General features: G+C 48.2%; 3 protein-coding genes across 4 annotated transcripts; all 3 read right to left on the bottom strand.

The window, feature by feature from the left end:
- Window positions 1-4: 4 nt before the first annotated feature.
- On the bottom strand, window positions 5-4,198 carry KLK7 (kallikrein related peptidase 7). Its single transcript, XM_004767166.3, has 6 exons — window positions 4,136-4,198; window positions 3,645-3,778; window positions 3,048-3,201; window positions 2,685-2,932; window positions 2,354-2,490; window positions 5-793 (listed from the first exon to the last, which is right to left on the bottom strand). Exons 2-6 carry the CDS (start codon window positions 3,715-3,717, stop codon window positions 638-640), a joined length of 768 nt encoding a protein of 255 aa, XP_004767223.1. The 5' UTR covers window positions 3,718-3,778; window positions 4,136-4,198; the 3' UTR covers window positions 5-637.
- An 8,310-nt stretch (window positions 4,199-12,508) lies between these two features.
- KLK8 (kallikrein related peptidase 8) lies at window positions 12,509-18,448 on the bottom strand. 2 transcript variants are annotated; one of them, XM_004767165.3, is made up of 6 exons: window positions 18,327-18,444; window positions 17,822-17,899; window positions 17,170-17,329; window positions 16,754-17,013; window positions 13,888-14,021; window positions 12,509-12,712 (listed from the first exon to the last, which is right to left on the bottom strand). In XM_004767165.3, the coding sequence occupies exons 2-6, from the start codon at window positions 17,889-17,891 to the stop codon at window positions 12,557-12,559; spliced, it is 780 nt and encodes a 259-aa protein (XP_004767222.1). In that variant the 5' UTR covers window positions 17,892-17,899; window positions 18,327-18,444; the 3' UTR covers window positions 12,509-12,556. The 2 variants fall into 2 exon arrangements, with proteins under 2 accessions (XP_004767222.1, XP_044933374.1); XM_045077439.1 differs by lacking the exons at window positions 16,754-17,013; window positions 17,170-17,329 and having other exon boundaries at window positions 18,327-18,448.
- A 954-nt stretch (window positions 18,449-19,402) lies between these two features.
- On the bottom strand, window positions 19,403-25,594 carry KLK9 (kallikrein related peptidase 9). Its single transcript, XM_004767163.3, has 5 exons — window positions 25,488-25,594; window positions 25,160-25,316; window positions 22,030-22,295; window positions 20,525-20,661; window positions 19,403-20,090 (listed from the first exon to the last, which is right to left on the bottom strand). The coding sequence occupies exons 1-5, from the start codon at window positions 25,528-25,530 to the stop codon at window positions 19,938-19,940; spliced, it is 756 nt and encodes a 251-aa protein (XP_004767220.1). The 5' UTR covers window positions 25,531-25,594; the 3' UTR covers window positions 19,403-19,937.
- Between the last annotated feature and the right edge of the window lie 1,867 nt (window positions 25,595-27,461).

The following is a 27,461-nucleotide window of genomic DNA, read 5'->3' as shown; positions in this document are numbered from 1 at the left end:
TGTGTTAGTATTTCAGATTTTATTCTGTAAACATTTCATTTTGCACAGCAAGAGTTACACACACATTTGTATCTTTCTTTTTTCATGTTCCATGATAGAACAAACATTCTTGCATAGCACTAACAATTCTGCAAAGTTATTATCCTTAACAGCTTCCTAATATCCCGCCCCAAACAGGCCTATTGTTTACATAAACAATCCACTAATCTGGGACATGTTGAGTGTTTCCACTGTTTTGCTATGATAAATAATGTGATGAATTCAAACCTTGCTCTACACTTTGGATTTTTTTTCCCCTCTTTTTTTGAGTAGTATCTTCCTCAACTAGAGTCACAGGATCAACAAGTGTCTCAATCCACCTTGCAAAACGGCCTTCCGCAAAAATGGCACGATTTACAGTTCCATTAGTTGAGAGTGCTGGTTTCACTGCATCTCTACCAGCACTGAGGTTTTTGTGTTTCATGCTGGTTTTAAGTCTTTGCTAACTTGATTGGTTTACACACGTGTCGTATTGCTGAGGTTTAAATTTGTCCTTGAGGAAAGGTAAAGTCAAATATGACTACAGTTCATCACGTCCTTATTTCTGTGAATTTCTGGTTGAGGGTGTATGGATGGAGAGGTGGGAGGCATGCAGAGATCAGCGATGCTTTCTCATGGTCTCCTTTATCCATTTGACATACTTGCAGACTTGGGTATAGACACCTGGGTCATTGGGTTGGCCACAAGGAAAAGTTCCCCAGGACACCAAGCCTTGCAGGGTACCTTTGCACATCAGTGGTCCTCCTGAGTCACCCTGGAGAAAAAAGAGCAAATTAGTTTCAGTTTCAGAGCAAACACCACAGACAGACCTGTCTACTGTCGGAAGTTAATCACGTCTTTGTGGGCAGACCATGGACTTCCACCCTGGCCAATGGGAAAGATTCATGGTCTCTGGGGGCCAATGGGAGAACAGGAGTTAGTGTTGTCATGGAGAGAACAAACCTGCTCTCTGAAGAGTTGGGCTTGAGCCTGGGTCAATGGGACCAATCACTGGGAAGGAGGTGGAGCTTCTGGGGGGTCAGAGCCCCATTTACTTTTCACCTTTAAGGACTTGGCGCCAAGCCAGAGGGAGAAGGAGTGTTATCTCCAGAGACTGGGTACATGACCTTTGCACATGAAAGGTGGGGAAAGACTGGCCCTGGAAAGCAGGGCAGGACAGGTGATATAATTCAAAAACCACAATGCAAAATGAATATGCGGCCACTGTGTTCAAAAAATTATTAAGAGATTCAAGACAGCAACAGAAGTGCGCTAACTCCTTTGTGTGGGACTCCCGGAGTGTGAAGTCCTATGCCACTGCGCAGCTTGCATATTCATGAAGCAGGCCCTCACCAGGGAAAAAAGGGGAGCCGCACCGCCCATTCTCTAGAAAGGACATCCCTGTCCCATTCCGCCCCAATATCTCACACACACCGTCCCACCTCCCCTGAAGGCTGGAGGGGTACATGTGAGCAAAGAGAGTGGGATACTGAAAGAAGGGTGGAGAGGAGAAGGCAAAAGGAAGAGGGCGAGAGAGAAGCAGAAATGCAGGGGGCGAAGAAGGAGCAGAGTTGGACACAGGCGGAGACCGGGCAGAGAGAGAGAGAGAGAGAGAGAGAGATCGATCCCACACAAAGAGAGGAAGACAATGTCGTTCAGATACAGAGAGGAGGTTAAAAAGATGAGGAAAGGGGGAACAAAGAGAAGGGGGAGAGATAGTTCCTTCCCTAAAACCAGGACTGGGATGAAGTGGAGGAGACATTAGTTCCAGGCACAAAGATTCAATAATTGCAGTAAATAATATTTTAATGCAATGATTGAGAAAACTCGGATTTAGTATGAGAAAGTCCATGATGAGCACGGTATCTCAACTTCAGATAAAGACAGTGTCAGGCCAGTGCTGTGCTGCACCATTACTGTAGCCTGAGGTAAATGAACAATTCAGTAAGACTGATGGCTCTTCATCGAAAATTCTGGCATTTTGTTCATCATGGACTTTTCACATGGATTTAATTTTTTTTTAATGTTTCATTAGTAGAATGTGATTTATCTTGGATCTACTTGAAGTTTGGGCTTGAAGCCAGTACCTCACTCACCTTCTGCCTGTCCTAACCCCATCTTTTCTGCCACCATTCTGCCCCATCCCCAGGGTCATGCCAGCCTCCTGGGCTCCCACTACTGCCCCAGAAAGAGAGCAGAGTAGAGAGAGTTAGGAAAACTGGCCTTGGGATGCAATGGGGGTACAAAAGAATTGCTCAGCACCAAGGTCAGGGGCCCAGATTGTTGATGGAGGGAAAGGCAGGGGATCTGGGGCTAGGGATGGGTGGAGTCTCACGTTGCAGGTGTTGGTCTTGGAGTTGGGGATGCCAGCACACAGCATGGATTTTCCCAGTAGGTCCTTGTAAACCTTCTTGCAATCCTGGGAGGAGATGAGCTTGACATCCGTGCACATGAGCTTTGATGGAAAGGTCACTGGGGGGGGGGAGGTCAGTCAGAGGCCTGGGCCAGCAGCCCCTTGAGTGCTGATGGACAGAGGAAGAGCCTTGGACCCCAAAGTGAGAGGGGACTGGAGGCTCAACACTCAAGTCATGATATGGGGTCTGACTCCTGGTCTCCAGGGTCTGAGGGGGGGGAGCTGGGAGCCAGGGTCCCAGAGGCAGCCTCACCATCAGGGCTGGTGGTGGTGCCCCAGCCAGAAACAGTGCATGTGGTCCCAGGGGGTTCACAGCGAGAGGGCAGGTTGACTTTCCTCACATTCGATGATAGCCTGGCTCGTCTACTTAGCTTCACAAGCATGAGGTCATTAACATGAGTCTGAGTGGAGTAGCCGGGGTGGCGGAATGACTTTGTGGCACGGATCTTCTGGGATCTATTGTCACCCAGCTGATCACTGCCTATGTGCACGTTGTATTCACTGGAAGAACAGAGTGACATTTAGAGAGAAACACTATGATTGGGAGAAGGGACAGGGACCTCGAGGGAGGAGGACAGAGACCCAGAGAGAGGACTCTAGTGTCCCTGCCACATACCTCATCAGGCAGTGGGCGGCAGTGAGCACCCACTGTTCATTGACCAGCACACCTCCACAGTGGAGCTGATCGCCCTTGAGCAGGGCCACCTGCCAGGGGTGAGAGCCTCTTGTACATGGGACTCCATCAATAATCTTCTCCCCACTCTTGTCACCTTGGGTTGGATAGAGATAAGGAAGAAAACATGGGTAGCAAGCATCAAGTGGGCTGAAGAAGCAGCCAATGGATTTGGTGACTAAGATGGAAAGAGACAGAGAGGCATGAGAAATGCAGAGGCAGAAGCGAGGAACAGTGCAGAGAAAGTGGGACATGGAGATGGAGAGAGACAGAGGGAGCCTGGTCATAAACCAGGAGGAATATCGTGCTTGAAGGCAACTCCAGAAGCTGATAGGAATGACAATGAGTGCAGGAGATAGTCTGGAGGCCAGATGACCCCGGGAGTCAGAAGGAAGCAGGAAGAAAGGGGGCAGGAGGAAGCTGCTGCAGGAGGAGGGTCCTGACCCAGGAAGTCCTTGGAGAGAGGGGGCCCTGGCAAGGGTCAGTGTGGACAGTGGGAGGCCCCAGAGGTGAAGTCAAACCTCCCAGTCCAGCCCTCACCTTCTTGGCCAGCAGATCGCAGGACTAAGGTTAGTAGCAGGAACTGCAGGGACAAGAGAAGGGATCCTGCCATGGTGACCTCTCTGAGCCTCTCCTGGGGCTGCCAGGCAGAGCAAGGGTCTCTCCTGCGTGGGCTGGTAAGGACAAAGAGTTCAGGAAGCAGGAGTCCAAGCCCCCATCCCTCCTCCACCAGACCCAAGGGTCTGGGCCCCAGCCCAGACCAGCAGACCTAAAAGTCCAAATGCTCAGTTCCTCCCCAACTTAGACCCAGGAGGCCAGGCCTCCAGACCTCCTTTTCCCTTGGGACTCAGAAATGTGGGTTCCCATCTCTCCTCATCCACAAGTCTAGATTCTCAGTTCCTTTCTCCCTAACAGACCTCAAATTCCTGACCTCCAGTCCCTCATCTCTCACAACCAGGATTCCAACGCCTCTCTCTCCTTTCAGAAGCAGGAGCAAGCTTCATCCCCCACCGAATAAGGCCCCTTCTCACCTCCGGAGGGTCTGATGTGATCTCGGCTCCACTCTCAATTGGGAGCCAAGCGTGTCCAGCCCTGTGGAGGGCGGCCCTCTTATACAACCCCCGCCCCCACGCCCGCCCCCAGCGCCCTCGGGTGCGGGAGGAGCCGGCTCTGAGACGCCCCCAACCTGCACTCGCAGTTATCTCGAAGCCCTGAGGCAGCGAAAGCAATTGGCCGCACTCAATTCTTGCTCCACCCTTCCTCTCTAGGCCGGGGTCGGGCGGTACCCAGCTAGTTCGCTCCGCCCATTCTGGCCCTAAGTCTGGTGGCTGCTGCAGATGAAACCAGGTGTTGGCTCCTAGGGGGGCCGTGGGAGCAAGAGTCAAGGAACTGCAGAGCTCAGGGAATGGCCTCGTCTGGGGCCATTTTCTTGTCCTCATTCCCTCTCAGGGGTGGCCTACACCCTATACCCTAATTCAGACCGGCTTGTGGGAATTTGTCCAGGCTGGATCCCCACAGTGTCTTTGGGCCTGAACCCACTCCCAGACCTAATATAGGGATATGAATTAAAAAGAGAGCGCTTTCCCTAATCCCACTGTACCAAACGCTCACTATTATCAATTTAGTCTGCATTCTCATATTATACACAGATTTTTACCATGTTATGTTTATAACAAAGAACTCTCTACTTAAGCATTATGTAACAGAACTTTTTTTCTCTGTAAAATACCTTTGACAAATTTTCCTCCTAGTATCTTTAGAAAATTTCCCCTTCCTTCCCAAGGATTACATAGTATTCCATTCTATGGTTGAACCATACTTTGTGTACTGTGTTTCAAACTGGTGTATTTTGGATAGTTTTCATTGTAATAAAGCTGGAATGAACGTCTTTGTACATTCCTCTTTGTTCCTCTGCTTTTTTCAAGTATTCACTGAGCATTTACTCTGCCAGAAACTGTTCTACTCCTGGGGACACAGCAAGCAGTCAATAAAGCAGACAAAAATTCCTTCACAGAGGCTCTCCTACTGGGTGGAGGCCATGAAATACAAAAATAAGTACATAAAATATATTGTTTGTTAGGTGGTGGGAAGTGCTATGGAGAAAAATAAAAGCGGGAATAGAGATAGGGAGTTATTGGGTCCTTCGACTCTCAGAGATCCCTGAGGTTATAATATTTGGAATGATGACTGGAAGGATTCCACATGAAGGTAACATTTGAGCAAAATCTTGAAGGAGGTGGCAAATGGATCCATGTAATTATCTGGGTCGTGAGTTCCAGGCAAAGCAAACGGCAGGTAAATTAGGCAAGGGGTGTGACTAGAATGTTCTAACAGGGAGGAAATTTGAGTGGAGATGAATGAGCAAGGGAAACAAAGGCGGGCCATGAGATCAGAGACATAACAGGACTCCAAGAACAAAGAGTCTTGAAGATCAATGTAGGCCTTCAGCTTTTAGTAAGATGGGACATTGTCTGATTATTATTTGGAGGCAAATTCCTAAAAGTGGAATTGACCCCCACTTCTAAATCAGATCTCCAAAATGTAATAGGTTCCTCAGCTATCAGCCCAAATCTTATCTCAAGGCTGACCCAAACCCAGTTCTACCTTTGTTCCATAATCTGACCCATACTAGGCATTATTGTTGCTTGCCCAGGCATTCACTCCTTCTGCCTTTCTATGAACACCCTGGTTTTGCTTGGATGATCTTTTGTCCTTATCTTGATGATAAATTTTATTGCCCCAAACAGGAAACCCATATTCTTCTTGCCAGTGATTGGTTTAGAAATGGACATGAGGGACAATAAGGAGTGAGAGGAAGATCACTGGGGAGACACCTGAAGAATTCTTTTTTCTTCTGTCCGATGATGTCCCCGATGTAAATTATGGAGCTGTGGCAACCCTCCAGGAACCATGGAGCAAAGTGGCTGGCAGACGAAGCCAAAACAGTGAAGGTGGCCAGAGACATGGAGGTAATTGGGGTCTTTGGTGAGGTCTCTGAGCTAGCGAATTAACCAACTATAGATGCCTATTCATCTCAAGACTTCTTTGGGTTTCCTATCTGATTCAGAGTATTTGGTTCCTAGAGCCAAAATCTTCCTTACTAAGACCTCAATAGTTAAATTCAAATCTGATCCTAAACCATGAATCCAAACCAATTCTAACTTGAATCTGTATCTTGAAACCACAGTAATCAACAAACCACTCCAATCCAACTAGAGAACTACTCTCCCCAGACTCCCTCCCACACCGTCTTTCAGATCCAATCCTTTATATACTTAAGAAATACATATTGAGCACCAGCTATATTCCAGGCTGGGCTAGATGCTGAGGATACAATGGTACACAAACCTGGACAGAATCCCTTCTCTCAGGGCGCTGACAGGGCAGGGCAAAAGATAGGTAAATAATTCATAAGCAAATGTAAAATTACAATATAATGTGTGCTGTAAGGATAGGCACAGGGTATTATGAAAGCACTTCCCGGAGAGTTGGACCCAGGAGTTGACAACAGGATAAGAGTTGAAAGAGCAGTAAATATTAACTAGAATAAAATGGGAGGAGACTGGAGAGTATATCTTTTAGAAGAAATAGCATGTACAAAAGTCCTGAAATGGGGCTTATGGATAGAGCTCAGAGACTGAGGGTTGACTAGAACCAGACAATGAAGATCTATGTGAGTTTGACTTTATCCTGTGGATGATGGTGAACCACTTGGACTCTAGTCAGAAGAGTGACATAACAAGATTTGTATCTGCAAAATGTCACACTACATGCTATATGAAGGGTAGATTTTAAGGGGTTTTGGACCCATAAGGAGACCATTGCTAGGTCACTTAGATAAGGCCATTTAGGATGTGGAGATAGCAGTAAGTGGATGGATTCAGTATGTGCTTAGGAAAGAGAATCAACAGGCCTTGGGATGGATTAAATGTAGGATGTGGTAAGGGAGTCAGATGTTAAAAGACTTCAAGGTCTGTTGAGGATGGTGGTGCCATGGTGGTGCCATTCATTGAGAAGACCTGTTCAGATATGATCAAGTGCTTGTGAGGGGTGAGAAAGACCTCAGTCTCTGGCTTCAAGCATAATTCTAACTCTAGTCCTTACTGTGACACAGTTCTCAACACCAGTCTTGACACAAGTCCAAGTCTTAACCTGAAACCTCAATTCATACCCAAACCTAACTCTTAACTCTGCTTTATCCTTGCCCAAGTCTAATTTATACCTCAGCTTGGAACCTATTTCTTGACTAAGTCTTTGACTCCAAATGTCAGCACGAGCTATAACTCACACCTCAACCAACATTAAACCTTGACCCAAACTCTGAATCCCTAAATATAAATCAAACTCATTCTTGACCCAAAAGTGAATGTCACCATAGCCTCAGTCCCAAACTTGACCTATGCACAACTCAAACCATATGTCCATCACAAACTATAATAATATTCCAGGAAGCCCACACTGACATCCTCCCTATGAGTTCTCCACAACTCACCCCAATCCTAACATTCTGACTCCAGTTCCAGCTCTATCTCATCTCCAACACAATTTCTACCTGAAATTTCATATTCACTTCTAGGTCCTACTCTTTCCCCATCCCATCTTCATTTTCCCAACTCCACACCCCACCTTGACCCTTCACTTCACACAAACTCTAAAATAAATTCTACCAAATGACACCATACTAACATTGACCGCATACTGACTAAATCCAAGCTAAGTTTCCAAAATTTACTCTCATTAAATCCAAAATGAGACCCCAGAACTCAGGCTCCTGACTGCACCAATTCCACAGGAAGTCCCTGGCCTTGAGGGGTGTCAATCTTCCTGACTTGGGCTCCCAAATGAAGTAGAGGTAGACCCCAGTTTACCTGACTTCATAGCCCCACAAGTCAGTAATCTGTATCTTTCCCTCTCAGCTTCCTAAAGAGAGGAATTTTATCAAGACTTCCAGTTTGTTATCTTCTGCCTGAATCTCTATCCCTGGACTCCCTCTTCAGCCCCCTGCCTCATCAGCCTTCTATCAGAAAGAGGAAGGGAGCTACACTCCTCGGGAGCCTTGTTGTTCATTCTAACAAACCCAGAACTTCTCCTCTGCTGTGTTCTGCATATCTATCTCTCTGTGTTCTTAATTATTTAATCTGATTTTGTTGCTAAACACTTCTTTATGAGCAGAAGGAACGAGTCTGGTGTTCATTGGTGTTTTCTTTAACACCCAGCCCAGACCAGGGAACATAGGAGGTACTTAAATAAATACTAGTTTGCAAACCACTGTCATCCACAGATTTGGCAACCTTAGACTCGGTCTTTCCTTGATCTCTGCACCAATCAGCCATGGGGTGTGAGCAAAAGAACTTGGTCTCACAAGTCAGACCAACCCAAGTGTGAATCCTAATTGCTCACCCTGTGATTTCAGGTTAAGTGACTTCATTTTTCTGAGCTTCATTTTGCCCCTCTTTAAAGTGAGTAATGGGGCATCTTGGTGGCTCAGTTGGTTGGGTGTCTGCCTTTGGCTCAGGTCATGATCTTGAGGTTCTGGGAGCAGACACCACATTGATATTCCTGCTTGGGGGGGAATCTGCTTCTTCCTCGCCCTCTGCCACTTCCCCCAACTTGTGTGCGTGCTCTCTTTCTCTCTCTCCCTCTAATAAATAAAATCTTTAAAAAAATAAAGTAGGGGAGAGAAAAATTTACTCCTGAAGGTAAATGGGAGATAAAATAAAATTATGAAAATAAAGTGAATGTACACATAGCATACCCTGAATTAATATTAGTTCCCCTTACCCCATCATCCAGAATGAAGCAGCTTCCATTTCTTGTATGGCTGCTGTGTGATGTGTAAGGCACTTCTCAGAACTCATCTCTTTTCCTCATATGGGTCCAAGTAAGGACTGTCTTCCCCATTATATAGATAAGAAAATGGAGTTTTAAAAGAGGTGCAATCACTTGAGCAAAGTCATATAGCTAAGGAATCAGAAGAGGCAGAATTCAAATGCTGAGGATTGCCCTTGTTATCATGGTTTTACAGATTCACACCCTGAGAAGAAAATTTCCCAGGGACACTGCCACACATCCTTGAAGTCTCATATGGCTCAGAATGGATTTGGAACCCTCTGGGCCTATTAATGATGCATACCCCCTTATTGGTGAGACTGCCAAACACCAGCCGTCCTGTGCCCTTTGAGTTTAGCACCAGCACCTGTTCTGAAGTCCCACACAGATACCCAGCCTCATAACTCCCTCGCCCTCAAACCTGTGTCCTGAACCATTGCCTGATGACTCATCCTCCACCTCATGATCACACCTGAGACCTGGCATCTGCTTATCCTGCCAGCTGTGCCTTGCCCTGAGGGATCCTGGACACTCTGACCCTGGAACCTCCTGACTCTGCCCCTTGGGTTCTGAAGGCCCATTGTTTCTAACTTCCTGGATTCCCTTCCCTCTTCTTTCAAGAACAGCTCTCCACTTCTGGGAAGCTGCTCTTTCATTTTGCGTAGTTCTGGTGAAAATGTCAATCATACTTCTCCAGTCCCTCCCACCTGGACACCCAACCATTGGGACTGACCCAGGCCAAGCCAACAAAAGCATTGCTTCCTCCTTGACAACAAAGATTGAACCAAGCAGGGGGCGGGGCTCAGTTCACACTGAACCAATCACAGTTCTTCTCTGGGAGTAATATCAAGATGCCAGGAGAATGGAGATCTTTGTTTCTGCTGTGTTTGTTTAATTGGGTGTGTCAGTAGCTGCTATGTTCCTTCCATCTGAAAAAGTCTGTTTACAGAGGCTAGAATGAGATCCATAGAAGAGGGAAAGAAACAAGCAAAATGAGAAACAACTCACACACATCAAAAAGAAAAACAGAGGCAGAGAGAAGTAGGCAGAGTGACAGAAAGTGTCAGCAGAGAGAGAGCAAGAGCATGTGTGAGAGCTGATTGGCTTAAGTCACCATTTCAAGTACTTGAGACTCTGGTACCTGTGTCATATCCTGACATCAGGAACCATCCCCATAACCTTCCTAGGCACCTAAGCCAGCCATCCCCTCTTGCATATAAGCCAGCTCTAACTGGGGCTCTGACATTGCTATCCAAAAGTTCCCTAAGTAGATTCTTCCAGCTTTTGTCCATGCCCGGTGTTGTGATTTCCTCCCAGATTCCACAGACAACAATCCTATCCCTGAATTTCTGGTTGACTTTGGACCAGTCTCTTCCCCCACCTTGACCTCAGCCACATCCATCCTTAATACTATAACTCAATCTTCAAGTGTTCTCTGTTTTGTTTTTTTTTTTCCCAATTGGGGACATTTAAATATCACCTGGATATTGAATGATATTAAGGAATTATTGCTAACTCTGTAAGGTGTTGATAATGTAAGGTGTTTATGTCTTAAAATAACCTATATTTTAGAACTGGAGTTGGCAAAATTTTCTCAAAGAAGAGCCAAATAGGAGGGCACATATTGCATGGAGCACTGGGTGTGGTGCATAAACAATGAATTCTGGAACACTGAAAAGAAATTTTAAAAAAGAAAAAAAGAAAAAGAAAAATCAAATAATTCACGGGTGCCTGGTTGGCTCAATAGGTGGAGCAAGGAACTCTTGATCTCAGAGTTGTGGGTTCAAGCCCCATGTTGGATGTAAAGATTACTTAAAAATAAAATAATTGAAAAAAATTTAAAAATCAGGAAATAAAGAGCCAAGTAGCATATACTTTAGGCTTTGCAGCCCATGAGATAAAATTGAGGATATTATGTACTTACAACACAGAGAAAAACTGGAAAATAAATTTCCAATTTTAATTGATGAAACCTAAAATACAGTAATAATTGTTTGTTACCAATTTTTGTCCTACAGGTCTATTAATGACAGAATGGAATTATTTTTGAGGGATAACATCTTGCTTAATTAGAGTTCAAGATTTATGCTCCCTATCATCAAATCAAGTAGTAAAATCTATTTTTAGCTCTTGGGAGTTGGCCCCTTGGCTTTAATTTGACATACCCTGTTTTAGACACATAAAACAAAATATTTAGGAACAATAGAATGGTCAACATCTTTTTCAAAATATTCTGACATTAGGGAAGTGTGTAGTATAGGTGAAAGGATTGGTTTTGATTGAGTTGGATGGTGGTATAGGAGGGTTCCCATACTATTTAACCTATGTTGAAATTGTTTGTAGTAAAAATTCTAGAACAATTCTTTAGAGTGAGATGACCCTTGAGTATATCTCCAGAAATGCTTCCAAAGTTCCAGGAGTTTACTTTCAGACATGAAAGACTTCCTTAGGATTTCTAGTATTCAGGGACTTTCACTGAGGACAGAGACTGACGCATGAGACGCCTCTTGCATACCCACACAGCTGGTGGAGAACTGCCACCGCCCACAGCCCAGGACTGAGAGAGGTCTCCTGTCAGGTGACTCTAACTACCTACTGATTGGATGGGACTGGTCACCTGACCAGAATGCAGTCAAACCACTGGCCATTCAATAACCTATTGTGTGGTCGGCTGAAGGAGAAGCATTGACCTGGACCAATTGGGTTCTCTTGCATGACAATATAATCTGGGAAATCCTGGGACAGTGACGTAGTTGGTGGTAGTTGAAGGTGAAGTTAGGAGGTGGTGAAGTAAGGAGAGAGACTGGAATAGTGCAAGAGGGAGCCAACACCTCGAAAATGCAGAAGCATGGAGGAGAGAAGGGCGTCAAAGGGTCAAATAAATGAGTTAGAAGTTTGGTAGCAAGAAAGGATTGAAACATAGGTGGAAAGAAAAGAGACAGATAGAGGGGAGCCAGGATCCATCCTGTTGTGATTCATTAATATCCTTACAATAACTGCCCCCTCCAAACGCATCTTCCCCCAGACTTCAAGCCTCTGTTCTGTTGAAAATGCTCCCAAACCTTTTTTTCTCCACACTTCAGTTTGGACAGTGACTCATTTCCTTCCACTAGACCAGAAAAGCTCTGAGCTGTGAGAAAGATTTCTGTCGCTAAGAGTTTTGCGGGCAGCCAATGTTCCATTTCTTCATCTGGGTGGTGGTTCCACGGGTGTATATTTAGGCTGCTCATGTATTTCCTGCCCCCCTACACTCTGCATATTTCATAACGGGGGAGGGGAACTCCCCCTCAAGACTCAGATGCACTTCGGCTGCTCAGAAAAATGAAACAGAAGTTCTTTCAAATCTGTCTTTTGCAGGCCAGCCCATTTGGACACTTGGAAATCCTTTTGTGTCTTCTCCCCTGAAATTAACCTCCCATTCCTCCAAGCCCTTCTAGAAAAAGGGGATCACTGCAGGCAGTGGTGATAGCCAGAGTGGCCATAGGGGCTCTGGTCTATATAGACCTCCCAGCAAGGCGCAGACCCCCGTCCTCCCATTCCTCCCCGCAGGGCCAAAGCACAGACAGGCAAGGAGCCAGAGTGGGTTGTGTTTTATTGAAGAGGGTCCAAAGTTTGTCCTAGAATCAACCCCTTCTGCCTATAGTCTTCTTGATCCAGTCCAAGTAGCGGCAAATGTTGGTGTAGACACCAGGTCTCTCGGGCCGCCCACAGGGGTCTGATCCCCAGGATGTGATGCCCTGGAGAACACCACCACACACCAGCGGACCCCCGGAATCTCCCTGGATGGGGAGAGTAGAATACTTTTACCTAAGATGCCTTGTTGAACCCAGCAGTTAGTACTAGTTCTGTAGCATGATTGGTTCCCTCTAGCCAATAGGGATGAGAGCATTGTGCCCTGGGCCTAGTTGTGAGAGAGAGGGGTGGGGCTTCATGTACAGGGACATGGACCGGATGTCCTAGGGCAATGGGGAACATCCTGACCAAGGAGGGAACAGAATGGTGTTTCAAAGATCCAATCCAGAAAGAAGATAGTGATGATTACATGGAAGGAACTGAGCTGATATCTCCATTGCTAGTCAATGGTGAAAAGATCTTTGCATCCAGTTAGGAAACATAGGAGGAAGGAAGGAGCAGAATTCTTGTGGATGCACGCATGTGCACGCAAGGGACAAAAGCAGGAGTCTTTTGAGAAGAGATCATTGTCTCTATGGAACCGAAACCATCCTGAAAGATTAGATTTCATGGAAGGACACTGATGGAAATGACTTCATTCCTGGTCAATGGGAAGAAAGCACCAAAGCATTGTCTTCAGAAACCAATCATTAGCAAAGGGGTGGGGCTTCCATGGGGCAGAGGGCAAACCTGGGGGAGCCCTGTGGACCCAAACTGCAGTCAATATGAACAAGAGTGTTATATCTATGGCAAATCCCAAGATTTGTTATCTTGGGTATGGGGAGCTCTTCGAGGGACCATTAAAGTCAATGGCCCCATTCCCTAGCCAGCTGGCAAGAGAACATTGCTCCCCAAGGGACCAATCAAGGCAGCCATGCTAGGGAACCCAGTCAGGTCCTAAAGAAAAGTGGCGGACTACCTAGTCAGTGGTAGAATTTGTACAAAGGGCTGAGGAAGGAAGCAGGGGAGCTTGCATACCCTCTAGCCTCAGAGTCTTTCCCTCATGGATAACTCATCTTACCCCCTTATTTCCTCCCCTTTCTTCCCCCAATCCTGAAGGCAAGGGTTCCCAGGAAAATGATAGCAACAATTCAACGTTCCTGAATCCTGTGCTGCACACCCTGCAGAGAGAGTGTGGCCTTCTCTGAACTTGCTCCCCACTCTAGAAATAGGAGTAACCTCTCTGGGTACTAACTATTTGAGGTCACCCTGCTGCCAAACCTTGAGCTTCTACTGTGGGGGTGAGGGACAAGGGAAGAAGGGGGTTTCAGAAGTCACTCACCTGGCATGAGTCGGCCCCATTGCTGTCGCCTGCACAAATCATAGCATCTGTGACTTCCCCGGGGTAGACATCCTTACACTTCTTCTGGGGAAAGATTTCTACTTCTGCGCAGTTGAGGGTGTCAGGAAAATTCTCTGAGGGGGTAGAGGTTGTAAGTTCCCAGAGAGGGCAACCATTTCCCCCTCAATCCCTGTCTGGATATAATCTCCCTTCTGTATATCCATGGCTGCCCAGGAGAGTTTTCTGACACATTTCACAGGACACATCACTTCTCACCACATTAAACAAAGCCATGGACCCTGCTGTTTTCTTTCCAACATCTAAAGAAAGGCTGTTGGACCCTACCTTCTATTTCTTGTCCTGTCATTTTCAAATTAAGTATCAGGTGATTGGGAGACATGGAGGTGCCCCCTTACGACAGTTCTGACCTTGTCTCTCCAATCTTCCCAAACCCAGACCACCAGGTCCCCAATTTCAGCTAAAGCCTTCTTCCAAATTCACCTCATCATAGAAGCCTTCCATGACCACTCTAATGAAGACACCATCCCTCCATCACTGCCTATCCTCTTACTCTCCATGATATTTCATTATAGCACTTAACTCTACCTAATAATTCATTTTATACATGTTTGTTTATTGTTTATTTTCCCACCTAGCATGCAACTCCATAAGATAGAGACTTCAAACTGTAAAGCAGCTGGGGCATACCAGATGCTCACAAATAAATGTTGAATTGATGACTAAACGTGGAATTAATCACGTAAGATACACCACAGGGAATATAATCAATAATATTGTTACAACTTTGTATGGTGACAGATGGGAACTAGACTTATTGTGGTGATTAGTTTGCAGTGTCTACAAATGTCCAATGATTATATTTACACACAAAACTAATAGAATGTTGTGGCAACTATACTTCAATTAAAAAAAGAAAGAAAATGGAATTAATCTTTCTTATTAAACTTTGAGCAATAGACTTGAGGGGGGAAAACTTCTATCTATGTTCCAGAAGCTGTATACTCACAATCTCATTGATTGTGAGAAGACTGAACTCACAATAGCTTTTTGAAAGAGGGATGCAGAGACACCTGGGTGGCTCAGTTGGTTAAGCATCTGACTGTTGGTTTTGGCTCAGGTCATGGCCTCAGGGTCATAGGATCGAACCCCACATTGGGCTCTGAGCTGAGTGGGATCCTGCTTGAGATTCTCTTTCTCCCTCTCTTGCTGCCCCTCCCCCTGCTCTCTTTCTCAAATAAATTGAGAATTTTTTTTTTTTTAGAAAGAGGGGTATGTTCATTTGCTCCATCATTCATTCATCCATGCATTCATTCAAAAAATATTTATAAAGCACCTACTATGTACCAGGAACCATCCTGAGCACTAGGAACATACAACGAAGAAAATAGATTTAAGAGCCCTTTTGGAGCTTAAAAATCTATGATCTATCTATTACATAAAATCTATGATCTAACCTTAAAAATCTATCATTTTGCAGATGAGGCAAATGGGACAAGAGATGGGAAGGGGCTTGCCCAGAGGAAAGGGTTTGAACTGACCTGACTGATTTATGAGCAGCTGGGTTTCCACAGCATTCCATTGTCCCCTTAGAAGTATGTTCTGACAGCTAGGGATCTGAATCCTGTCTTTGCTTGGAAAATCCTGGATTTCCTGGTGAATCACATGCCTCTCTGAGCTGAGCCTCAGTTCTCGCTGTGAAGGAGGGTGAGGGTTTTCTGGACTCCGAAGCCCCAAAAGGAGGACCTCAACGGAGGTCAAGACTTTGGGTCCAGAGTGAGGAGGGGGCTGGAGACCTAGACTCTGGGTCTTGGGAGGGGAAGGGACTGAATTTTTGGTTGTGAAGGAAGAGAGTCTCTGGCACCAGGAATCATAGGTTCAAAAGGGAGAAGATGCTTAGGAGCTTGTTTTCTTGGGCCACTGAGGAGCCCACATATCCTAAGTCTGTTAAGAAGATTATAGAAAATCCTGTGCAAGGAAAGATTTCATAACATGGTTCTCTCCATGGGATGCTTGGGTGGCTCAATTGGTTAAGCATCTTCTTTCGGCTCAGGCCATGATCCCAGGGTTCTGGAACTGAGCCCTGAGTTGGGAATCCCTGCTCAGTGAGGAGTCTCCTTCTCTCTCTTCCTCTGCTTCTCCCCCCTGATCTCATACTCTCTCTCTTGTTGTCTCTCAAATAAATAAAATCTTTAAAAAAAAAGAAAAAAGAAAAAGGGGGTGCCTGGGTGGCTCAGTGGGTTAAGGCTCTGCCTTCGGCTCAGGTCATGATCTCAGGGTTCTGGGATCAAGCCCCACATCGGGCTCTCTGCTCAGCAGTGACCCTGCTTCCCCCTCTCTCTGCCTGCCTCTCTGCCTACTTGTGATCTCTCTCTCTATATCAAATAAATAAATAAAATCTTTAAAAAAAAGAAAGAAAGAAAGAAAAAGAACATGGTAGTCTCCACCATGAAGGAGGCATGCATTCTTTTTTTTTTTTTTCTTTTTTAAGCTGGGTGTGGAGCCCAAGTTGAGGCCTGAAGTCAGGCTGTTGAGATCGACCTGAACTGAGATCAAGAGTCAGACACTGAACCAATGGAGCCATGCAGGCATCCCAAGGAGGCATGCATCCTTTACCCACTCATTCACGCATCCATTTTGGGGGGAACCTGGTTTAACGATCTGCTATTTTGCTTCCTTTCTCCCACCACTCCTGTTAATATTCTGGCCTTCCAGGTTTCCAACACAGGCCACTTGTGCATCTCAACCACACAATCACTGTCCCTTCTCTATCTCCTTCTGGAGGCAAAGCTTTGCCAATGGCTTGAGGTCCACTGGGCCGGCCAGCTCCTCTGCTCCCTCCTACTACCTCGGGGGCTGGTGACAGTGCCCCAGCCTGAGATGGTGCACTTCTGGCCAACTTCAGGGCAGTGATCCGTCAGGCTGATGGGCTTCACTGTGGGCCCCAATGATGCCCGACCACGTAGTCGGATGAGCATGAGATCATGGCTGTGGTCCTCATTGCTGCCGTTGTAGCAGGGGTGTTGGATGGACTGAGCCACAGCCATTTCTTGCTCTGATCTGTCCTTATTCTTCAGGCTGTGATCCCCCAGGCGTACTGTGTACTTCCTGTAATGGTGGAGAGTAATTTGGGACCCAGGCAGGAGTCTGGGACCCCAGTCCCCTCCTCCCTTGGCCCTCTGCATTCAGAGGCGCAGTCTCCAGCTCTTTTCTCTCCCCCTATCCCCAGGTCCCAGCCCACCTCTGCCCCAGGCATCCACTCACTGTTTTTTACAGTGGGCTGCTGTAAGGACCCAGTTGTCATCGATGAGGACACCCCCGCATAGCAGCCGGATACCCTGGAACAAGGCTGTCTGCCAAGGCTGCGAATGGGGCTTACACTCCTGGCCGCCCAGCACCTTGGATTCCTGTGCCCTCAAGTGTCCTGCAGCAGGAGGGAGAGGGTTTGGATCGTCACCCCCCTGGGACAGGGCAGAGGCCAGGAAAACCCACTGTGGGTTCCAAAGGACATTGAGCAAGTTCTCCACCTGCCTCCTCACATGTCCACACCGGGACTGTGAGGCCCCCAGGTTGCACAGGCTGTCACACACAGAGGCACATGTCCACTCATTGATGCCCATGAGTCACACCGAGTCACACACCCGAGCACGCTTCCACATGTTCCCACATGCGTCTGCACGCCCTGAATACTGTGCATATCTGCACCCCTCAGCAAGCAGCCCTGCCAGCTTGGTGTGCTCCTGCAATATGCAGCATAACCTGACACACTCCTGCCCACTGCCATGTGTGCATGCCTCCATCCACCCAGGAAAGCCCAAAGGAGTTCCCACATATGATAGCATGTTTCACATCTCCCCGCATGCCATCACCAGCACCTACCACGGCATTCCTACAGGCTCCCGCCAGGCCCCCTCACCTGCCCAGGCTTCCAACAGCAAGAGCAGGAACATCCAGGTCCAGACCGCAGCAGGTGAGGGATGTCCCATGGTGGGATCTGGCAGAGGGAGAAGTCAGGGCTGAGAAATGAGGAGGGAGGAGCCCTAAATCCTAGGAGAAACTTGAAGTAAGGGAGCAGAGCATCTGGAGCCGTTCTTCTGTGTCCTGCAGGTGGAGGGGACTGAGGACCCAGCTTCTTAGGTCTGAGGGAAAAGGGACAGACCCCAGGTTTCTGAATCTGAGGAAAGGTGGTGGGGGATGGATTCCTATATTCCCAGGAATGGGAGAGTAAAGAGTCCCAGACCCCTGGATCTGAAGGAAGAAGGAACTTGGAGTTAAGATTCCTAAGCCTTGGGGAGGAGGGGGCCAGGGGCTAGATTCCTAAACCTTGAGGAAGGAAGGGGTCTGAGATTGGGGGTCCTGAGCCCTGGAGGAGCAGGGGTCCCGGGGCCTGATGCCTGTGTCTAGGAACTTTGGCATCTCACCTTGCAGAATCCAGGGGGCGGGGTCACCGACTGATTCAGACCCAAAGGAAGAGGCCCCAATACTTCAGCTCTGTCTGCCTGGTACTAGGTTCTGGAGGCTTTTAACTGGGAATCCCCGCCTCCTGCTCCGCCTCCTCCCGCTCTGGAGCCGACAGAGCATCAGGGCACTGGAACCCTGTGTAAGAGTGAGGAGGGGCTGAGGGGCTGAAAAGGAAACACTGAGGTGGGGAGTGGTGGCTAGGATCTGGAACTCCTCAGGCTTGGGAAAGAAGGACATCAGTGCTGTGACTTCTGGGCCTGAAACAGAAAGGGCCAGGGACCCGGACAGCTGGATCCAAGGGAAGAGGGGCCTGGGGACCTGAATTCAGGGTCCAGGGGAGGTAGGGGTTGGGGGGTCTGAACTCCTGGGTCTGAGGGAGTAGGGAGCTGGAACCCGGAATCCTGGGGCTGAGAGAGGAGGGGGGCTGGGGACCTGCACTCTGGGTCTGGAGGAGGGGGCTGGGGGAAGAGAAACTGGGGGCCCAGAGCCCTGAATTGAGGGAAGGGAGGTTAAGTCTGGACTTCTGGACCTGGGACGGGAAGGAATGGGGTTCTGGGCTCCTGAGTCCGACGGTGGATGGGGTTGGGACCTGAACATTTGCGTCTGGGGTGGAGAGAGAATAGGCCTGAATTTTTGGTCTGAGGAAGAAGGAGGCTAGGGACTAAATTCTTAAGTCTTTTTAGGAGTGACTTGGAGCCTGGGTTTTTGTGGGAGTAGGGGATTGCTGCCACTAACTGGAAGTGGAAACAAGGTGAGTCTTCTGAGGGAGGATCGGGCCCCGCCCGCTGCCCCCTGAGAGGTTCGGGATCTGGGAAGGCAGGTTTGGGAGGCACCGTGACCTGGTTTCCCCTTCCCCTGGGGGCGACGGGACCAGCCCAAGCAGAACCCAGCGGCCTTGCTGCAATAGAAGCTGATGGAGACAGACTTTAGGCAGGACCTACAAGGGGTAAAGGGGGATTTGCTGTACGGTGGCGGTTCCCTGTCTACCACCGCCGCCCACCCGTTCTTCCTTCATCCCACAACATAGGCAGACGGAAGGCGCGGCTCCGCGCGTTTATTGTAAAATCATCCATTGACTCTGGATGAATTGAGACCCTCCCTCAATTTCTCTCAGTCGGGTCCCCGCCAGGATTCAAACGCCCAGGGGCGCGGGCACAAGGGGCGGAGCCCGACCAAGCCTCGGAGCCTTGTACCCGACGCTACAGCGCCCCTGACGTCAGGGGGGCGGGCTCTCCCACGGAGGAGGCGGGGTTACAAGAGATGGGGCCCAGAGGGGAAGTCTCATTGGGCAAAGTTCCGAGGGGAGGAGCAGTCTGCTGGAGGTGCTCCTGGCGCGGAGCCACAGGTGAAGCTGCTCCGCCGGGTTGTTGCCCGCTCCGGTGACATCACAGAGGCGGGGCTACAGGGCCGGAAGTGTCTCCCCGCTGCTTTCCGACGGGGTGGGCCCTGAGGGCGCGGAGCCTCAAGATCCGAGGCGTCTCGGGGCCGCTGAGACTTCTGCGGCTGGAGTCCGGTTGTTTCCCGCTACCCTGAGCCCACCCTCCTCTCTTGGTCGCCCAAGGCATGAGGGCTCAGTTGTCCTCCATGGTTTTGCGGATCCAGTCCACGTAGTGGCACACGCTGGTGTACACCGCGGGGCGCCAGGGTCTGGAGCAGGGCTCGGCACCCCCAGATACCACACCCGCCAGGGTCCCGTCGCAAACCAGGGGGCCCCCAGAGTCACCCTGTGAGCGGCAGAAGAGGAAAGAAACTGTTAAGCAGGTGTTCATATTACACTGGCCACTTCCTCTCAGGAGGCCCCGTGTCCTCCTCTCCTGACACCTTGGCCTCTAGACATCTAGGGCTAGTCCCTCCTCCCTCATACCCAGGAGTATGAGCTCATAGCCCTCACCTCACCCCTGCACTTAGCACTCTGGGATCCTAGTCCCCTCTGTTCCCCCAAGAACTTAAAGTCTGTATTCCCAGTCCTCTCCTTTAGATTCTGGAGTCTGGGCCTCCAGGAATCCTGGCCCCAGTCCCATCCTCTCCCAGAACCCAGGTGTCCTGGGTCCCTCCGTGCTTTCATCCATGAATTCTAGGGGACCCCAACTCCCTAATTCCCTAGGACCCAGGAATCCGGCAGGATATCCATTCTGCTCCTTCCAAGAGTAGCTCTCACCTGGCAGGAACCCCGGCCCCCCTCCCAGAGGCCGGCACAGAGCATACTGTCCGAGATGTGGCCCGGATATGCCCAACGGCAGAGGTTGTGATCCAGGATGCTGATGTTGGCACACTGTAGCGTCAATGGGTACTGCACTGTTAGCAAAAGAGATCCACCCATAGTATCAACAGTTGTGACCATCACACTCAGAGTCCCTCCACCCAGACCCTCGGACCCACAGAGTCACAGCAAAAGACTCTCAAAGATAGAAACAAGACACAGCGACAGAGAGAATCATACTGTGAAAGAGAAACAGATGGTTGAGGAGATGGGGAGAGCCAAAGAGAGAAACAGGGAAACAGATGCAGAGAGCCAAGAGCCAAGAAGAGATACATACATGACGTACAGAGAGAAATAGAGACCATGGCAGCAGATAGACCTCTTAAGGGGAAAGAGATTCTCAGAGGAAACATGAAGAAAGAGAAAAGAGAAAGAAATAGGCCCCGAGATGCCAAGGGAGAAGGCAGTGAGAAAGACAGGAGACATTCATGGTCATTGACAGAGATAAAGATAAAGACTTAAGAGATAAGAGAAACAGATAGGGAGAAGCAACATGTAGAAAATATATATGGACATAGATAGGCATAGACCCATGTGTATAATCCAGGGGCACAGATTCAGGTGGGCTTGACCGGCAAATAGAAATGGGTGGAGAGGGGGAACCTAGGTGGCTCAGTCAGTTAAATGCTCCCTTAGACTCAGGTCATGATCCCGGGGTCCTAGGATGGAGTCCCACATCGGGCTCCCTGCTCTGCGGGGAGCCTGCTTCTCCCTTTGCCTCTGCCTGCTGCTCCCCATGCTTGAGCTCACTCCATCTCTCAGTCTGTCAAATAAATAAATAAAATCTTAAAAAAAAAAAAAAAAGTGGGTGAAGGGGACCAGACAGACACAGCAGCCAGTAGGGGGCACTGTAGCGGCCCAGAAAACCCACATCTGGTCTGGAGGCGGCAACCACCACTGATTCTGCCTGATGGTCGGTGTTTGGGGAATGTGGGTCCTGCATTGTCAGCTCTTTGGATTTTCTCAGTAACTGCAGAAATTTGGCTTTTATGTAAAATCTCTCAAGCTCAAACTATTTTTTCAAGGCATTTTGAAAGCCAGGACTGATGTGGGAGGCTCAGTGTGGCTAATGAGTGGCTGATTTGTGACTCTGAGAGACTCAGGCCTCATTTCAATTCTATGAAGTCTATATTTTCATATTTAAACATCTCTGAAATGAGGGCGTGTCTTCCAGCAAAAGGTGTCATACAAGGATTCACAGGAACTGTATCCCCTATTCTTAGTGGTTGTAAATAATGCATCTTGTAACTTACAGCATCTTGGATTTTTTCCTTATCTATCTATCTATCTATCTATCTATCTATCTATCTATCTATCTAATGAAAAGACAGAGACAGAGAAATAGGGGGGATTCAGACCCTCAGCATGAGCCACAAGGGATTGAGTTCTGGGCAAGGTTGTACCCTTAGGACTGGACACAGCCCCCCAGCCTGAGATGAGGCACTGGGTGCCTGGGGAGACGCAGGTCTGGCTGAGGTTGAGGGGTTGCACAGCAGGTCCCAGGTGTGCCTTCCTGGGCAGACGGATCAGCATGATGTCATCACTGTGGTCGTGAGCCCTGAGGTCCTTGTTGAACCCAGGGTGGGGAAAGAAGTCCGTGGCCCGGAACAGTTGCTCTGGACCCTCCCATTGCCAGAGGTGGTGCTCCCCAAGGCGGACCCACAGATACCTGTTGGGACAGGCCTCAGAGGTCAAGCTGGGTGTCCACCAGGATGATAGGTGCTCCACAAGCCACATGTTCTCTCTGGGGCCCTGTCATTTCTGTATGACCCAGAGTGCTGTGTGATTTTAAGCAAGGCACACACCCTCTCTGGGCTTCAGCTTCTCACTCCAACACTTTGTGTGCCTCTACCTTTGTAGCTTTCCCCTAAAGGCTCACACCTCTTCCTAGTCCCATACTAAGTAAACCACCTTCCTTCCTGCTCCACCTGGAGCCTTGATGGTGACCTGGGTCCCCTGGAACGATGCAAGCACATGGGGGCTCCACCTACCACACAAGAACAGCCCCACCCCCCCACCCCTACAGGTCTGGTGGCTTCTGTGGGGAGTGGCTCTGTGTGTGTGTCCATGTTTGTGTGTGCATGGAGGGGGATGAGAAATGGAAAATCCCCAAGTTTGGGGTCATCCATGGCCTCAGGCTTTTCTTGTCAGCCATATCCCTCACCCTCAATGCATGTCTTCCGACTCAAGCTCTCAGTCCACTTGTTCTGCTCTGGGTCTCTGCCCTGGACAGCTGGGGGCTCTCTGGGGATGTGCATGTCCATTCCTTAGCTTCTGACCTCTGACATTAGAAACCCAACTTACGACTAAGAATTCGGGACTTGAAGAGTATGAGACATTATTTCTATCTCTGTCTCCTCATTGCCTGGGCTCCATATCTGGAAAACAGTCTTCCCCAACTTGTTCTCAAGCCCGAATCTTTTCTACCTCTATATCTCTGCTTCTCTCCTTAGTCTTTGGAGCTGAAATCTGAGTATTCTAGCCTTCTGTACAGACCTGAGCTGAAAGAGGTCCTGTCATGGAGCAATGCATGATGGGAAATTCCCACACAGCATTCTGGGCTTCATTCCTGGAGGGAAAAACATCACAGCAAGATGGGCTACCCCTTTCCAGAGGTAATATAGAAATTCAGGATTTCTGCATCAGGTAGATTCTAAGATTCTAACACCCTAGGAATCCACGATTCTAGAATTCTACGTCCTAGAATGTTATGAATCCAATATTCTATGAGACTGATGCGCTGCCTACTGCACTAAGGAGGCAGGTATAAATCCAACATTCTAACATTCTAGATTTCTCTAGGTCAAAAGCCTAGAGTTTTAAAATTATCTGAATGAAATCAAGGACCTAAAGAGCCTGGAATTCTAGTAATCTGAGACTATAAAATGTATTTCATCAATCTAGAATTCTATAGTTCTTTTTAAAAAATTTTTATTAAAGATTTTATTTACTCATTTATTTGTCAGAGAGAGAGAGAGGGAGAGTGACAGGCAGAGGGAGAAGCAGGCTCCCTGCCTAGCAAGGACCCTGACACGGGACTCTATCCCGGGACCCCAGAATCATGACCTGAGCCAAAGGCAGATGCTCAATCAGCTGAGGCACCCAACTATCCCTAAAATTCTGTAATTCTATGATTTTGGAAATTTAAGAATCTAGGTTCAAATAGTTTGAGACTCTAGAATTCTCTCAATGTAAATTTTAGGGATTTTAAGAATCTGAAATGATAGCTTTCTAAGATTTAAGATTCTAAGATTTGTTTAATTCACCAGATTCAAGACATTTATGCATATAAACTTCTAGAATTCTATTGATTCAAGATTCTAGAATTCTGCAAGTGACAGTATTCTAGGATACTGTGAATCAAAAATTCTAGGACCATGAGCTTCTATATTCAACGGACCTAGCTAGGATACTGAGCTCAAGATTCTAGGATTGTGCTCTCCCATACAACTATTGAGCATTTGACATTGAGACATGCAATATGTGTAAAATGCACATCTGATTTCAGAAGTGTAGTATTAAACAAAAAGACTGATCTATATCATTAATAAGTATTTAAAAATGGATTGCATACTAAAATAATGGTTTGACCATGACAGACTCTTGACTCTGGGAAACAGACTGAGGGTTATGGAAACGAGGGAGGGAGTTGGGGGATGGGGTAACTGGGTGATGGGCATTGAGGAGGGCACATGAGCTGATGAGCACTGGGTGTTATACGCAACCAATGAATCACTGAACATTACATCAAAAACGAATGATGTACTATATGTTGGCTAATTGAATTAAAATTTGAAAAAATTAAAATAAAGTAAAATAATGGTTTGAGCATGTCAAATTAAATCTATTATTAAAATTAATGTTAATTCTTTTTTTAAACTATTGTAGTATGTCTATTAGAAAATTTAAACTTGGGGCGTCTGGGTGGCTCACTGGGTTAAGCGTCTGCCTTTGGCTCAGGTCATGATCCCAGGGTCCTGGGATTGCCCAGGGTTCTCTGCTTGGGTTAGGTGTCTGCTTCTACCTCTGCCCTTCCCCCACTCTTGCACACACACACACTCTCTCTCTCCCCATTACTCTGCTCCCTCAAATAAATAAATAAAATCTTAGAAAAAAAAAAGAAAATTTAAACTTAACTATGTGGCTGGAGATATATACCCACGGAGCTGCCCTGCTCTAGACTCCTAAGATTCTACCAGTTTGAGTCTCAATTCTAGAATTCACTGAAACTGATGTCAAATCTCACAGATCTGAGATTTTAGGAGTTTGTGACTCTGGATTTTTCTGGGTCTGAGCCTAGGTTTCTAAGAATTTTGAATTTTAGATTCTAATAATCAGATTATTTGGGACTCTGGAATTTGGAGGGTCAACTCTAATTCTAAGAGTTGAACTTTTGGGAACAGAAATGAAGGCCAAATCCTTCCCAACCACAGCTCCCTCCCTCCTCTACTGAAGGCCCCTTGCCCCCCCCACCCCTCCCTTACCTTCAGCACTGTCCCTCTCCCTCACCCCAGTGGTGCCCAGGTCACTCACGGCTTGTGGCAGTGGGCAGCTGTGAGCAGCCAGCGGTCACTGATGAGGGAAGCCCCGCAGAAGAGGTGGGTGAGGTAGAAGAGCCCGGCCTGCCAGGGCTGCGAGTTGGGGCGGCATTCCTCAGCCCCGATGGCTCGGGTGTCTGCCCAGCCATGCCCTGGGGTGGGGTGGAGGCAAAGGGGTCAATGAAAAGCATGGTAGGAGGGCTGGGGGAGACCTGCTAGATGCCCACCAGGAAGGACCTGAAGTCTGGCGGGTCAAGGGCAAGCTGGCTGGCGGGGGCACAGGGATCGTGGAGAGGCAGCAGGATGGATGGCTGGAGCCTCACCTGCCAGGAGAGAAAACAGAGCACAGACGAATCCCAGCCTCATCACCTTGGGGCGCCTGGGTCTTGAGCATGTGTTCAGGCTGCTGGCCGTGCTTCTTGAAGGTAAGCCATGCCATCTCCTTCCTCCTCTCTGGGGCCGCCCCAGTGATTAATCTGGGTTGGGAAACGTCCCAGGGGGAGGGGGAAGCCCTGGGGCCTTGACTGGGGGCCTTGGAAATGGAGGCAATGCAGGGGAACCCTCCCCACCAGTTGGATGAGCTGGTGGCCTGCTGGGCCAGGGATGAGCTGAATGAGGGAGGAGTCCTGGGATGTGGAGTCTTCCTGAGATCTCCAGAGAGGGGAAACCTCATTCCCATGACGTCAGGATGCAGGACCTGGATGCAGGATATTCTGGGGTCTGGAGGAGGAAGAGGGAGAGAGGGTGCCTGGGTGGCTCAGTGGGTTAAGCCTCTGTCTTTGGCTCAGGTCATGATCTCAGGGTCCTCGTCGGGCTCTCTGCTCAACAGGGAGCTTGCTTCCCCCTCTCTCTCTGCCTACCTCTCTGCCTACTTGTGATCTCTGTCCGCCAAATAAATGAATGAAATCTTAAAAAAAAAAAAAAAAAAAGAAGGAAGGAAAGAAAAGGGAGAGAAAGGTGATCCCTAAGGCTGGGTCCTGAAACGGAAGCAGATTTATCTTGAATGAAGCTGTGGTGAGCTAGGATCTGTGCCTGGGGATACGTAGGAGGACCCACCCCCACCCCCACCCCCACAAAAGCAGGTGAGGATTGGGAGAAAGAACAGAGACTCAGTAGGAAGGCAGGCCTGATTGGGCAAGACAGGGAAAGAGAGGAAAGAGAGCAAATTAAGAAAAGAGAAAAGGACAGAGGTACAGAAGGATTCAGGGTGAGGGAAGGAGAAAGAGGGAGAGACACAGACTGAGCAAGCCAGAGACCACAAGAAACCACGCACGTGTGCACCCCCTACAGAGCCCTCCCTGTTCTGGGCATTTGGGCCCCTTCCTGCAAGGACAAAGGCCTCTCCTAGAAGGTTGAGGAAATATGGTTCAAACCGGATTGACTCACTCTTCTCATGAACCACCCTACGCCTTTCTTCATATCCGTATCACCCAAGACCCACTGCTCAGCCTGCGTGGAACTAAGCACTTTCCTTTTTTCTTAACACCACGAGATCTGGGCCAAGTTCTGAGAATATTGCCCTGTTTTTTCATCTCCTCGCCTCCACGGTCCTCTCCATCAGTCCATCCCCCCTGCCTCTCTCCCCATCCCTCCTCCTCATCAGGTAGGCAGCCCTGCAGGGCCAAGCCTAGATATGATTCAACTCTATGTCCCCAGATCACCCATTTGGAGCTGAGCTCTCAGGAAGCCTCAGGAGATGTTAATTAAATGAGTGAATGTCTTTCTCCATATTCTTTTCCTGGTACACTCCTACTCGTCCTTCAAGATTCAACCTAAATGCGCCCTCCTCCAGGAGGTGTCCTCTGATTTCTTGAGGAAGAATGCATCTTTTACTGCCCTGGACACTCACAGGATCCTCCACTTTCTATTGATGTAAACCTGATTATCACTCTGGGTCTGGGCTCCCCTGGAATGTGTCACTTGGTTTAGAGCATGGACTCTGAAACTGGACCACGTGGGTCCAGATCTCAGTGCTGGCAATTATGAAGTGTGTGACTTTGGGCAAGTCACTGGACCTCTCTCAGTTGACCTATATATTAAGAAGTAATAGGGGCGCCTGGGTGGCTCAGTGGGTTAAGCCTCTGCCTTCGGCTCAGGTCATGATCTCAGGGTCCTGGGATAGAGTCCCGCATCAGGCTCTGTGCTCAGCGGGGAGCCCGCTTCCTTCTCTCTGCCTCTCTGCCTGCTTGTGATCTCTCTCTGTCAAATAAATAAAAAAAAAAAAAAAAAAAGAAGTAATAGTAATCCAGGCTGGGGTGGGGGGGCGGTGATTGAGTTAAATAACCCACATGAAGTAC

The sequence above is a fragment of the Mustela putorius genome, unplaced genomic scaffold (assembly GCF_011764305.1).
Source record: "Mustela putorius furo isolate JIRA1106 unplaced genomic scaffold, ASM1176430v1.1 tig00000196_pilon_pilon_pilon, whole genome shotgun sequence".
Classification (NCBI taxonomy): domain Eukaryota; kingdom Metazoa; phylum Chordata; class Mammalia; order Carnivora; family Mustelidae; genus Mustela; species Mustela putorius.
The sequence above is the reverse complement of the archived record's forward strand: the minus strand, read 5'-3'. Positions and strand labels throughout refer to the sequence as shown.